Below are 15,949 nucleotides of genomic sequence, written 5' to 3' on the forward strand. Positions count from 1 at the left end.
CCCCCCCTAAACCTCTCCGCCTATGCGCAGGTCGCTCGTCAGAAATGGTCATTGTCGCAGATTACCATTTCCCGGCCGTTTTGCTACATAAACACGAGCCGACACATAACGCCGTTGCTCGCGGCGCATAACGTTCAGGCAAAGGCCTAACCCTAACGCAGAAAATTCCCTACACGCATTGTCGTGTACGCGAATTGGCTGGAACGGGGAAAACGGTACGACGGCAATGGCGTCGGGACGTCACGGCAGGAGAACGAGAATAAAGAAAAAGAAAAATATATTATCGTCGGAAGAGCGAGGAATGAAATTATTTACACCATACGGCCTGGATACCGTATGAAAACGTCATCGTCGGTGTAAGACTCACGGACGGCCAAGTCCGCATAAAATATGCTCACTGTACGACTGTATAATATTATAATAGTAGTGATATATTATTATTATGTGGCGTTGAAGGTCTTTTATGATTCTTCGCGTAATCGACGGCTTATAAACACCACTCACACACGAGCGAAAAATAGAGGGTGTACCGTGGACGGGATATATTATATAGCGCAAAATGTTCAGTTGTTTTATTTGTCAATTAATCAATTTTTATTTAATTATTTTGTTGTCGCGACGGCTGGTTGTCGTGATTTTATTCTTCGCGTTATTATTTTTTCGTGTAATAGCGTTTATTCGTGTTGAATGTTATTCGATTTCAATTATATTTACATTATGGAACAGCTAATATGTCCATACGCGCTGTGTCATTAATGAAATGTCCTGCGAGATCTTGCGATTTATTTTTGTAAGGATGTCCGAGGTCTAACAAACCCCGAACGGAATCAAAGCGCGAGAGTTCGAAAGATCCGTTAATGATACTGTGCGGTTGTATATTTGTGAGCGCTGAGCAGGTCATCGAAAACTTCGATGAGTGCACACCTCAATTGCGCGTCTCCTTATAGGTGGCAATCGTGTGCCGGGTGTTTTCTCATATCGGAGATTTCACTGAATGATGAACATAATAATATAAAGACAATAAAAATAAAAATGTATTTTGAAAAAAACGTATTTGTCCTATGTGTTTTCTAATTCAGCAGCATATATACCGATTACCGGACACCCTATATACCCCTCTCCTCCTCACACACACACACACACATATACCAAAATCCACTAGAAGCCGTCTCATTACCCGAGAACGAGAACGATGGCGATTTTCTCGGGGCGCACAGTACGTGATCGTCGAGCGTGCAGTGTTCCTCCTCCGCCCGGCGCGACACAACGTCCGGACGAATTCTCGCTGTGCAAAGAATATTACAAATAACACTACAACGTGTCATAACGGTTCGACGGGATTTGTTCTAAACCGATTACATAATATATATATATATATATATATAGATGGATAGAGAGTGAGAAAAAGAGAGAGAGAGAGACAGAGACAGAGAAACAGTCGGATAAATACACCCGCACACACGTATTATATATAATAATAATATCATATACGACTTACAAGACACATATTATTTTTAACGAGCTATTAGTCGATCCCAAACATGTTCGGATGGAATCGTAGTGGTAAAACGACGATGTTAGCTTGGCGGCCCTACAATAATATACTGCACATATTATTCTATGCCCTTCTGAATTCCTGAGAATAAAAATATAATTTTCTCATTGAGCGAGGTTGCAAATTTCAGGCATTATACGATTTACAGCAGGTAGGTGCCTATACTATATTATTATACATTATAAATATTATTATGTTTTAGACGCGGTACAAACTAAAATTGCAAAAATCGCCGACATAATTCATAGAAGTTTGCGTCTGAACGCCATTTTAATCCCTTACAGGAAATTCACAAACAATTTTACGAAAGTTCAGGTAGTTCATGCAATACCTTGAATCGTGTCTGTACATAGAACTCTAATAGGTACCCATCATAAATATTTTTGCAGTATTAAAATATTTTTACTATTCATAACATTTACAAAATTAATTCATTGTATACTAATGCTTAAATGTCGATAAGAAAGAACATTTTGTTTTGTAAAAACAAACGTTTATTCCATATAAACATACCCAGTGATTTAAATTAGCCATTAGGAGGGTCTAGTAAAATCAAGTTTGAAATGTACGTTATGAGTGTATAATAAAAACGTTTGGGTTGTTATTTTAAGTCCAGTTGAATACTCACCGTTTACATTTTAAAATACATTACACATTAGTAATGTATTTGTTTTTGGTTTAAGTAATTAAAATTAATATTCAGACGTGAATTTTCGAAAAAATAATTAATGAGGGTTGTAAAAGTATTTGTAAAATATATTTAATTTTTAAATTATTAGCTTTCGTTATAATAGTGTCGAATTAACTTTCTATTGGGTGTAATTCGTCATTGAGAACAAACTGAGCATAATATAGTATAAGAATTGATTGTAACTTAAAAGAAAACTTTATTTCTGAAAACATTAACTCTACGACTTCATAAGACTAATTATTTATAATGATTGTAATAAGGCTTTAAACCGATAGCTGTATAGTCGTATACTGTATAGTAATAATAATAATTTAATGGCGAATAGAGAAAAAGCGAGTTGGGCGTTATTTTTTTTTTAAATGTTTATTGTCGAGTTTAAGTTGTTGGGAAGTTCGAAACGTTTATTTGTTAAAGGTTGCGTGTCGAATAATATTAAGAGTAATTTGGACGGCTTATTTTTTAATGTGAAGAATTGGGATCGTTAAAAACAAACAAAACAAAAAAAAAAAAACCATCATAGTTATCACGATCATCGGTGTCTTATAAATAACCAACAACGACGATAAAAATTCGAATAATATTGTTAAAAAAGTTTTTCAATTTATATTTGTTTTCAAATTGCCAAAACCCGTTGGCGCTTATCCAATTGTTCAGCCACAATTCTTGGTTGGATAAATGAACAAAAACTATTTGCAGAGTTGCTCACATGCATATTAATTAAGACAAACAGTATTGTATTAGTAATTTTTTTCAACTTCCAATGTAGTAAATGATTTCCTATAATAGTTGTTTAAAATGTTCAATCAAGTTTTTAGTACTCAAATTTAATAAACGATTTAATCCCGTTAGTTTTTCAATTCTTATATTTTTAGTTCTTTATTTTGCATAAAACATAACTTATAAATCAACTCAATGTGATTTTCATTGTGAACATACAGTTCAGTACAAAGTTGGGGCTTATTTATGACTTATTTAGGTAGCTTTATTAAATAAAACTATTTAATTCAATGAACTCTGAGTTTTAATTTGATTATTGAGTTTATTAAGATATACCTACATCGCAGACTTAAATAAAACCGTTAAGAGCTTGGCCACTGACCTTTAAAATAACCAATTTGTAATTTGTTTCCCTTTTTACCGATATTACCCAGTACATTTTAAAATGTCCATAAATTAATAAAGTGATGAGTCTTAATTTTCATGGTTTGTTTTTGTAATTCATTTTGGAAATTGATATATTTAAATTATGTAGCAAAACGTACTTAAAAATAATGTAACGTGTTATTGTATAGTTTTGCATATTCCTAAACTTACAAATCCACTTAATATTATTTCCTGAGTGTATCCTTAAAAGTTTTAACGCCGTATTTATATTATTTTTGAAACTTAAATGAGTTTTCTTATTATTTTCTTTTAGTTTACGCATTATTAAACTTTTACTTTTCGTTTGAGAATCTATTCTGTTTTGGGTATAAACTTAGAAAATACAATATAATATAATACACATAGGTACCTACACATATTTTGAGTGAAATATGTGTAACAGAGTAAAACTGGTTTATTTATTTTATAGATTTTCATTTAATTTTACCAAAAAATGTTTATTTAGAAATCAAAGTTTAGTTTTCAAAATATTATTTATTTGATGCAATAAGTTTGATAACAATTTTTTCGGTTTAATAATCAGTAATAAATACCTGATCATTCTGTCCTTACAGTTCGTTACCCTCCAATAATTAAATATATTGTTATAAGTGGTAAACAATAATTATATAAACTAAAAAGTGATTAATCACTATATTAATTAATTATTTATAATTTGTTTTAATATTATACTCCAAAGTCTTTTATTACTATAGTTACCAAATAAGCTGCAGGTTATAATACGATAGTTGTTGATTTTCTGGTATTTCGTGATACAATTAACTATAATATTAGAACTTAGATAGATACCGTATCCATAGATTATAATCAAGTATAGAAACCAATTATTTAGAGTGATTGATAAGAATACTTTCTAATTTTTTAAATCGTGATAGTTGTTCACAATAAACCTACAGTAATTGTGTATATTTAAACTAATAACACATATGCTTGTCATAACTAAAATATTACAAACACATTTACACATAATATAATATATTATAATATTACAGTCGAAATCTTAATTTACACTATTGCGATTTGGCTTACCATCTCAAAATAACTTTATTATGTGTTCGACGACTGTACGTGTTTGAATTACAATATAATGTTTAATACATGAATAGATTTTAGCAGTACACACGTGTCTGGAAGGTCTTTTTGAGGACTAATTATTAATTACGATTTACAACACCGTATATCAATCAGTCGCCCGGATCGTCTACGAGTATAGTATATTATGTTAAACACTGTTTCCACATAGGGTTTTTGGATGTTTGGGAGTGTCCATAATAATAATAATAATATTATTATTATATGAACTTCTAGGTTCGCAGTACGTTAATACCTTTGGGGAATTTAACATGTTACGGAACTTGATTTCGGAAATTATTTACGTATAAATAGGTTGTGCGATGGGTTATCGATGATGAAAATCCCTTTGACCCGACCAAGTTTGCAATCTACCTTAAAACTTCATACCATCCTTTGGTCGAACGGTATCGAAATCGTTTCACAGAGCGATTCACAAAGTGAATTAAAACCTTAACGAGTATCTATCTGTTCCGAACCAAACACATAACAAATAGGTGCGACGTCGCGGGGACAATATAATAATAATATATTTATGATGCCCAGAACGACGAACGAAACGTTTCCTACGATCTCGGTGACATAAGCTATGTAACATCCGATGTGTGTTAACTATGAAAAATGTTTGTGAAACATAAGTAGATAATAATAGTATTGTTAAGAGTGACTGTTATAAATACCAAAACTTCAGTTGACACAAAATAAGTCGGAATCTGTCAAGAAACTATTTTTTAATTTTTTTTTTAAACGAAATTTTATTTCTTACTTAATAATGCGTTGAGCACATCATTTTGTATGGGATATTATTATTTATTTCGAAAGATATTGTTTTTACATGTCAAGAACGTGGATTTCTACTACCTAAGCCAAATTGAATTATATAGTTATACAATTATTATTATTTGTACTGTCTTAAATCTGATTAAAGATTGAGTTTAACAACTATAATATGTATTTTGCACACGAGCCAACTAAGTTGTTCATTACGTGAACTCATATAAAGACGGTATATTGTTTTAAACGTTAATCATTATTAACGTCTGTAATTCATATCGACTATATACAACCATAATATACAACCAATCGTAATATTTCTTGTGTGTATCTCGAGTTTGCAGCGTGGTTTAATTAAAATTTATACCGCAGTGGTTTATATTACTATCGATGTGATGTTTTAATGCTTACTACACTGTCTTTAAAATATTATTATTATGTTATCATAATGCCAATACGAATTACGGCGTTCGAGATCAGACTGATTATGTCTTGCGTAGTCGTATTTAAGTACCTAAGTGGTGTCAAATTATTAAATTATATTTTAAAATGTTGTCGAAAAGTGTTATAAATCGTTATTTTTGTGCTAAATTAAGTTAAATACAATATAATATATAATACCATATTATTGAAATAAACTGTACAATAGATTTAAATTGCTGATCTTACAAAGATAATTTATAATGTTGAGTTATATACTGTATATTATTAAGGTAGGTAGTTATTTTGTAGTATTATTATTTGTATTATGTTATTATTGCAGTGAAAAGATACGATTAAATAATAAAATATTAATAAGGGAATAATTTAAATAAAATAATTCCACCCCTTCTAATAATAAATATATTTATTTAGGGGAAAAGTAGAGTAATTTAGAGTACTGATAGGTATAATCATTGATGGTATAATAGTATAATTAGGGATATTGGACAGTGATTCATAATTTTATCTTTTTTAAATGTACTCACGTTAAATGAAGAAAAGTGTTGCCTAAAAGTTGCCAACACAACACAAATGAAATAATATATTACTATGTATTGATATTTTTAAATGTTTAAAATTTCGAATAAAATGTCCTACACATAAAAACTCTGATATTTAAAACTGCTGTTATGAAAAAATCATGCTACTATTTTCAATATTACAATTAGAAAAACTACAGTTTGATATTGGTTAAAAATGGTTTTAATCAATCGATTTTTTTTTCTTAGAAGTAAAAACTATAGCGCATTTTGTTGTTGATCAGAATTTACATTTTCTTATATCACCTTTTCCAGTAAAAAAACTACAGAAGTAAAATTACTTTCAAACCATTTGTTCGACAGTTGTAAATAATGAAAAAAAAAAAACAAACAAGTTCGCTTGTATTTTACTACTCACTGATTAAAAAAATAAACTTTTATGGTACCTACCTACTGCAGTACACACATTTTTGAGGTGTGGAAATATGGTTTACGTTTTTACAAATGAAACTCGACCAGGACAAAGAAAATCAATCAACATACGCAATTTATTGAATATATTTGATCAAACTTCACGGGACAAGTTTTACGCAATTTATTATTTATACATGTAACTTTATGTAAATTATTTAAACTTTTAGATGTTTATAAGGTATTGTGTCTATTTATATTTGCAAATATATTCAAGACGAATTGGACAACGGTTAACGTAGGTATATATAGTTCAATTTCCTAAATAAATAAATTAACGAAATTAGGTCGACTCTAATTCGTTCGATATGAAATAGACCCGAATTTGTAGAGTCCATTACGTTTATAAATGCTTTTAGTTATTTATTATTAAAGGTAAGGGATGCTTGATAACGTCTGTGTGGTTGTTTCTAAACGTCTACGTCCCTCGGAGAAGAAACAGCGTATGGCGCCAAAAATATACGATTTACCTACCTGCGTGCATACCAGTGGTACGCAAATTGTTATTATTTCGTCGTTGTTGGATTCGTTCGATCGGCAAAAAAAAAAAAAAGATGATAAAAATAATAAAGGTAATAGGCTTACAGAATAATAATAAAAAAAAAAGTTCTCGGTTTATCTGTAAATAAAAAGACTAACGATTCGGTAGCGACATTCGCAAACTACGAGACGGTATTGTCTTTAGTTTGAACCCGAACACCACCCGAAAACGAGCATGACAAATATTTAATGCCAAAGAGTATCATGCAATAAGACGGACGTGGTTTTGTGATTTTGAATTCGTACGAAAACAAATAAATGGTGCACACTAACAATGATATTAGTAGGATACGATTTGTGATTGCCCGGATATTCACGTTGTCGGAGATTTTAATAAACCTATTTTCAAACGAGTTAGCCCCGGAGAATGTGTAAATACTGTACTATTATATAGGTGCATAATACATTTAAGCTGTAGTTCAAAGATGGTTGAAGTACCGGTGTGTGTGGAAATAAAGTAAGTACCAATTTGTTGAAAAAAAATTATGATTGTTTCTACGTGGAAGGATAACGACGATATACATTTATATAAAATTAAAAAATAATATTAATTAAACACACTTTTAGAATAATTATCAATTTGTATTGTACATACAAAGTCATACCTAGTTTTTAAAACAATAATATTATACTTATTTTGTTACAAAATTAAATTTAGTCAATGTACGATAGGTATTACCTATATGAACTACCCATTTTTATTTATTTTTAATAGGATTTTAAATTTTTAACCGTTAATTGGTTATTAGGTAATTATTGTATATTCAAAACAATTATTAATGGTTAATCCCTTTGTATGCATTATTTCAGTTTGCGAAATTACCGACAGATATAGTTTCAATTTATTACGTTTTAACTTGTTTTATAAATTATAGCGTTTACACGTTATAGGTATCCGTGGAGAAGGCCAATAGTAGTGCCTAATAATAATAGTATGCGCGTACATAATATTACTCGTAATTGTTCGTAAATCGTTATGCAGTACATCTTATACCCATAGTATTTTTCATTGACCGGCGACCACTCGCACACGGTAATATATAATTAAAACACAAACACCTAACTAGGTATACCGAGGACTATGGTTCTGTTATTCGCATCGAGTCGTATCGTCGCTTACCGATTTGTCGTTCAAGTTTTCCGTCCGGCAGTGGAGAAACGCGCTCTGTCCAATCGTGGTTGTGATGTTGCGTGGCACGTAGTAATCGAAAAACGGGTACAGCTGGTCGGTACCGTTTCCGGGGGTGGAGGACGTGCGGTCGGTCTGTCGGGAGACCGACGGCGGCGTCGAAGACGGTGGCGGTCTCTGCGTGTACGTCGCCAGTTTGCCTGTAAAAAGACACACACGGTTAGAGAACAGGTACACATAGTAGTCGCATATACGTGCGCGTGTCAGTGGAGGCAATCGCGCCGGGGCGGGGGCGGTGGTGGTGACGCTGGTGGAGGTGATGTAGGTGTTTAGACGTGGGGGGGGGGGTACCGTCTGTCTCATACCATATTATATATAGTTGGCGTGGGAGCAGATGTGTTATTAATCATTCATTATAATAATATGATATACACTATTATATATATATATATATATATATATATATATACGCGTATACGCGTGTGCTCGGTCGGTTCCATTTGTTAGAGATGAACAGCGTGACAGCAGCCAGCGGCGTCATCGGCGTAACAGGTACGACGCGCGTAAAAGTCGTCGGAAAGCGTTTCTCGGCGACGGCGCTGGTGGGAAGGGTGGAGGGAGCGGGTTGCGAGAGTACGGATTTATTATTGTTATTAAGCCCGCTCGGTGACATGAACAAAAAAAAAAACAGGCGACAAAACGCTTCCACACTATATAGGCGCATTCACCGGGGGCCGTTCCGCGGAAATGATAAATGCGTGCTCACGCGAGCCACCACCCCCCCCCCCCCCTCCACAACCCCCGAAGACGTTCGCGAAACTCTCTTTCACCCCCAAGTCGCCGAGGCCGTGAAAGGGGTGTTTTTGACGTGTGTACAACACTATTGCAGTATGTGCGTCGGGACGATTTCGCCGAGTAATATCGTCGTCGTCGTCTGCGCCCGCGAGAGTGGAGACATATTATACTTAGCTGGTATACGTATAGCATACACTGCGAGTATCGTCAGTGGTGGTTAAGGGGCGGCGGGCCGGAGGGTGTGAAAACATAATCAAATAATTCGTTATAATAATCGTGTACATCCTCCTCCGGTTTGACGATATTTTTTTGTGCGTACATAATAATATTATAAAGGTAGGTATATGAGTAGGTATACGAAATTCATTGCAAAACGGCTAGATTTCTTATAAAACGGAGAATGAATAATTTTCGTCATTTCGACACACATAAATAATTATAGGTACAATTACATTCTGCAATATTTTCGGTAACAAAATTAATGGAAGTCTTTGTTCGGGATAAAATATGTTTTTCTTACGGCCATAATAAGTCTTGTAATCGCTACGAATATACAATGACTAATTAATAAACTGTTAAATTTCCATTTTTTTTTTAATTAGTCAAAAATTGGAGTTGAAGCCGAACACGAATAACCCGATCACAACAAGACACCATCGGTCATGGATAACTCTGGGCCTTGTATTGATAATTCGATTATTATGTCAAAATATTAATTATAATTTATTCTGCAGTGATTCTTAGACGAATCTCAAATGAGTGCGAATACCGTTCACTATACTTATAGTATAGCATTACTTCTATTAAAAGATACAAATCTTTAACATTTATTTGTAATAGCTACTTATTCAACGATCTACAGCAACAACAGTCACATCTGACTGGTACGAAGACGAAACAGTTTAATTTATTATACTCTTGACATCGCTTAACTGAAGTGAGAAACTCATGTAGATTTCAATTCGATATTAAACCCATATATATACGACGGTTGCACAATATCTATTTCTTACTTACGCACAACAGGCAAAGGAAGTCGGACTTTTATCATTTTCGTGACCTCCTCCTCGAATGCGCATTTCCTATATATATGATATTCACATCACTGCATAGTACGTGCGTGAATTAATCGTTAAATGGCGCGCCGCAGCTGCAGGCATTCGATTAATCCGATCACCACTTTGCCACAACTCTACCACTACACTGTTCTAAGAAAGGGTTTCGGCGGGAGGTGACAATGCGGTTGTGGCAACAGGTCTCGAAACGTATTAATATATGGTATGTACCTACCGTATTGTTACGTAGGTATATATCGTTTGTTGCATATTATATCATATAATTTCGTCGTATTGCGCGCGTGGAATGAATTAATGTCAAGGACGGTTGGGACGGCGAATTCTGGGGCCGGCAATAATGCAATATTATTATCTCGATATAACTATTCCAACGGACCACAGTTACTTGAACGAGATGTTCACTCATCCCCCACGATATAATGCGATAGGTCGTGGGGCGATTGAATACAAATAGCGTATATTATTTGTCCTCGACAATTCGAAAAACGATTCTGAGCTCGATTATATACCAGAATATATACCGCGTATATACCAGGAAATGGACGAGATTTGGCCGAAATTGGTCATTCGCTATAATAGGTCGCATCACTCCGAGTTTTTATTTCAAGATTTACACAAATATTTGTCTTCGAATATCGCAGTGATATACATTCTCGATTTTCCAGCATCTCCTCAGAGGAACACGTCATATAATATTCCCACTTAAGCACCGGTTAGCGAGTTTGAATTGATATGAGCTTAAATAATTATAGTAAATAATGTCACTGGAAAACAAGATAAAAAAAAAAACAAAAATTATTGTTTTACTATGATATATAGATGGGACTTCTTAACCGGATTTAAGTCAATAATAATGTAAATCGACCAAAATCCATGTCAGATGTATCCGAGAGGGCAACTCGAGTTAGACAGAGTACTGTTCATCTAGTCTATATATTATTTGATTTAGGCAAATATTATAATGTATTGGAATATAACTTTATCGAATCAATCAAGTCCTCTCTGCATATATTAGCTGGTTATATTACATATTTTGTTTACATTTTAGATGAATAATGAGTCAATCATCATCGATTGTGTTATCGACACAAAATGTTAAAATAACATTTTAATTTATTATATAAGTGAGTAAATCTAACTAACTAACTAACTCACATGAAATGAATAATATTGTTTTCTATGTTTTCTCGAACTGAATGTAACTGTAGTTGTCATATCATAATATTATAGTATAAGACGTAATAGATATAACTCGAAATATAATTTTTTAGCATAATTATAATAATCACTTTAGAGTATTATAAAAAATGGTTTATTTTTTTACGAAACATTAAACTCTTCTATTACTTGTTTCGATATTCTCGACCTTATACATATTTATGGGAGTTTAAAAGATGAAATGTAATTTATTTTTCACTGAAACCTTTAATTTTTTTTCTTGTCAAATCGTTTGTGAAATCAGATAGTTTATATTCTTTTCATTTCCATTTGTTGTTTAGTTCAATTATTTAAGACGTTAATTCGTTAAAATTTTCAAAATACCGGTTTAGTGAAAATTCAATTGAGAATATTGATCTTGCAAGCCTGCCACGGTAAATAAATAAAAGAACGAAACAGACAAATAAGAAGTAAGGAAAACCAAAAAAATTGGACCAGCTCCAGGCTATATAACTGTTTCGAAGTAAATACCGCGGCAGCCGACCGACACAATGTTCTTTGGTAGTGACTATTTCTATGGGGCACTATAAGGTTATTATTTTTTCTTATGTATATCTATACACACCGGTTTTTTTTAATAATTGGGCTTTATGTAAATGCAAGCAATGTTTATTATAATAGTTATTACAGTATGGCGCAGCAGTAGCGTAACATTTAAATTGTTCAAGATAATAATATTTAGTTGCTAATTTTATTGTATTATACTTCAAATACAAAACGATTATAGGTAGATAAGTGTATTAAACTCGAATCAATAATAATATGTACCTACCCATAAATATTACAAAATTGTTTTATGTTCGAAACGCGAGTCGAAAGGCATCGTACACTTTATGTTTTCTACAGTTTCACGATTGTAGGTAATAAGTTCATAAATATGGATTGTAAAATATCGAGTGCTACAAAAAAAAAAAAAAAAAATGGGGCCATTTTCGTCCCTAGCCATAAATTACCCTAGAAATTCGATCCTAGTGACTTTCCACAGATTCGCAAACGGCCGATCGGACAAAAACTTATTTTTTTCGAGCACATAAATATTATACAGACAAAAGCGAGTCTGAGGGGTACAAAATGCTTTCGAAAAGTTTGTCCCCATGGACCTTTAGGTTTATCACGGCGTTCGATCGATTATCATGAACCCGATGTTGAGGTTTTCTCTCTGCTTATTTGCAGGCTGGCAAATTATTTGTTCACTTTATAAATTTACAACGTAGAACAATTAATTATAAAAGTTGTCGAGAAAGAGTATTCGTTGAGTTAGCCCGATACATAGTGTTGGAATTGAAAAATTTTCTTCGTCTCATCGACCGACGAAACAAGGGTAGAGAAAGTGACGGGGGGGGGGGGGGGGAGAAGTATATACAAGCGAAATTAAAAGCAAGTTTCTCGTCAGCCGTTTGGGTCAACAAATGGAAAAACTTTTTTGAGACCAAATTATCGGCATGGAATGAAAAAAAAAAATGATAATATATTATATATTCAAATTATTGTATCACAGTCACGGGCAAAGTCAAGAAAATAGTATATATAAATCTTCCACCGAGGCGTTTCATTATATATTTTGTAATATACAACGGTGGATGCAATACACCTATATCGTTCACGAAAACTAATTTACTTATATTATATACTCAGCCGACGGATTGGACGAACGGTGAATACATTTTTTCGAAAGTTGTGCGATTAACTTTTGTTGAATTCGGGATGCCCTTAATATAGATATATACACATATTTTTCCGAGAGATACGACGAAAAGTGAAAAAAAAACGTAACAAATTTAAATTGTTATCGAAGTAAATAGAGCCATTCAAATTTTCTGACGAATTTCCATTTTCAATTTACCAACGAAGGGATCCAACGCATAGCTATATGGTACGTCGAGAAAAAGTTTCCTCAGTTTTTTTGATTGCACTCCCGAGACCCTTGAACTGATCAAAGTTTGCACACCCTTTTGGTGTATTGACGGATATATATATACCGTGTGCTAATTCTTGACCAAACTACCGTTAACCAAGTGTATATAATATTATATATACATACACTTCAATCAAGTTTAACCTAATAACTTAATTTACACGTGGATGGTGTTCGTGCGAATTAGTGTAAAAAAATAAATCCTTTTCATATTCATTCCTTAAATAGTGAATTCGTTACCACTCTGATCATTTGACAATCGTGTAAAATAGTTTATTCAGTAAAACTGTTTACGACTAAATTCGATAAAAAATAATTAACAGTTAATTATATGTTATTCGTTCGTGCCAGCCGGATTTGATTCTTTGTTTTTATATCATAATATAACTTCATCGCTGCATTTGATGTAAAAAAAAATAAATATATTTGATTTTTAATTGTCCAATGTGTAGAGCATCACAACATAAAATGTATAAAAACAGAAAAATAATAAAAAAATCTAACATTGAATGTTTTTAAAAACAAACATTGATATATATATATATATATATTACTAATGAATCATTATAGGTAGACACGCAATATCGAAGAAACCGAGAAATTGAATTCTCGAATTTCGAAGTAACGTAGATCAATAATTTAGATACCTACCTTCCCGAGTTTTAAATCAAACATTGAGTTATTTTAAAAGTGAAAAAAAAACTGTATATTTATTTCAGTTATCCATCCATTACACAGTGAAAATGAAAACATTTTTTTTTCTTTGTTGGTTAAGACTTTTTCAAAATAAATACAATTTATTTTCTAATAGTAAGCTATTATTAGATTAAGATATATTTTTCATATGCACCTAACTTATAATCATATGGCTGACAAAATGTAACGACGTATGATAAAAAAACAAAATATAGACAGTATAAGGATTTTAATTACAATGTTCTCTGTGACGTGTCGATTATATTGTTGATCAATGTCAAATAATAATATCACGACAAAAAAAAAAAGCTAATACATATGTTGGTTTTGTTTATCTAGTTATATTATTTCAGCGTTTTTGTTTTGTAAATATAAGTACTTACAACAACTAGATTTCTAAATACTGAAGTTTTCCACTGTAATTTATGATGATTCCCCAAACAGATTTTGTAGTGGTATCTCGGCGCTGTTCATAATAATACCGTTAAAAGTGAACATAATAATATTGTAAGTAGCCATATTTATATATTTATTTTTGTGAAGTATAATACTTTTACCGATCAGTGAGTAATGCACACGAATAATAATGTTGTAAATTTGCTGATGATGGCAATATTAGACATTTATGATTCCTTTATTAATTTATGGAATTAAGTTATACAATATTTTGTGACATTCTGGTGATATAAAGGGAATCCAAACGTACTTAATTTGTTATTAAATATACTATAGAAATGTGCCCCGAAAAGTTTGAATTCACAATTATGTCGATTTGAAATGGATTTGTTGTTCACTTTGCATTTTTCAAAGCTCTAACTTATAACAAATATGTTAATGCATATACACTCGGGTCACAGAAAAGAATAAATTATAAAAATCATTCAAGAAAATATGAATTAATATAAAAAAATATTACTATACAATTTAATTAAAACTTTATTTATGTAGAGAGATAGTTGCTTATTGTTACTAACTAGAAATGATGTTGGTGTAACATAACAATAATTGCAACATAATATTTACTATAGTACTATATTTTAGAAGAAATTTAAATAGTTTTATTGTAATAATTTATTGAGTTATTATTTATTAATTTGTGGTACAATGATCATACTAAGTTAAATATATTTTATTGCTTACTATATTAATTAACACAATAATAATGTAGTACATCTCAATGATAATATAATATAAATATTATGTACATATCATATTAGATCTTTGATAATAATATGATAAAATTATATAGGGCTTTAAATTTTAAAGGCCAATCAGGATTCCTTTATTGATCTTTAATCATTACATGTTTTAATTTTTTATTTAAATTTACCATTCTTGTCATAATACATTTACATTAGAAATCATATTAAAATTATTAAAAATTGAATTTAATAACTTGTTATAGGTGTTATTGTAATTATGTAATTTGAAATATTTTCAAGTGTTTCAAACCCGTTTATTATTATAAAAATTTTAATTAAATTAAATTATACAGAGTTGCATTGTTTTTAATGTATATATAGATACTCAGCTATTATATTGCATATCCTGAGCGCCGGCATACATTATTATAATATAACTTGTTCAAACGATAATATTATACTGCTGTAATTGTAGTATTGTTATACTAATAGTGACAAAATAATATACTATAATCAGTTCAGGTTAAGATTGAACCGGCTTCGCGCATGCAGACTGAGCCGCCGAACAGTGGCTGACCCCCCCATGCGATAGCTATACGTTCTGTGATTGGCCAACAGTCATCGCCTGCCATCGTCGATCGTCGGCGCCGGTGCTGGCCGCCGTGCATACTCTCCCACTAATGTCCGGAATGCGCGAATAAAACGTGTTTTGGTCGAGCCGCCGGTTCAATCTCAATCTGAACGGAGTAT

At 32.0% G+C, this 15,949-nt stretch overlaps 1 protein-coding gene across 1 annotated transcript in view; it reads right to left on the minus strand.

Annotated features, from left to right (window-relative positions):
- LOC100160185 (inactive tyrosine-protein kinase 7) overlaps window positions 1-15,949 on the minus strand; it is a 306,264-nt gene that overhangs the window by 131,842 nt on the left and 158,473 nt on the right. Inside the window, exon 2 of the mRNA XM_029488699.1 lies at window positions 8,349-8,557. Coding sequence (XP_029344559.1) covers window positions 8,349-8,557 — 209 coding nt within the window. The remainder of the gene's footprint in view (window positions 1-8,348; window positions 8,558-15,949) is intronic.

Source organism: Acyrthosiphon pisum, chromosome A1 (genome assembly GCF_005508785.2).
Source record: "Acyrthosiphon pisum isolate AL4f chromosome A1, pea_aphid_22Mar2018_4r6ur, whole genome shotgun sequence".
Lineage (NCBI taxonomy): Eukaryota > Metazoa > Arthropoda > Insecta > Hemiptera > Aphididae > Acyrthosiphon > Acyrthosiphon pisum.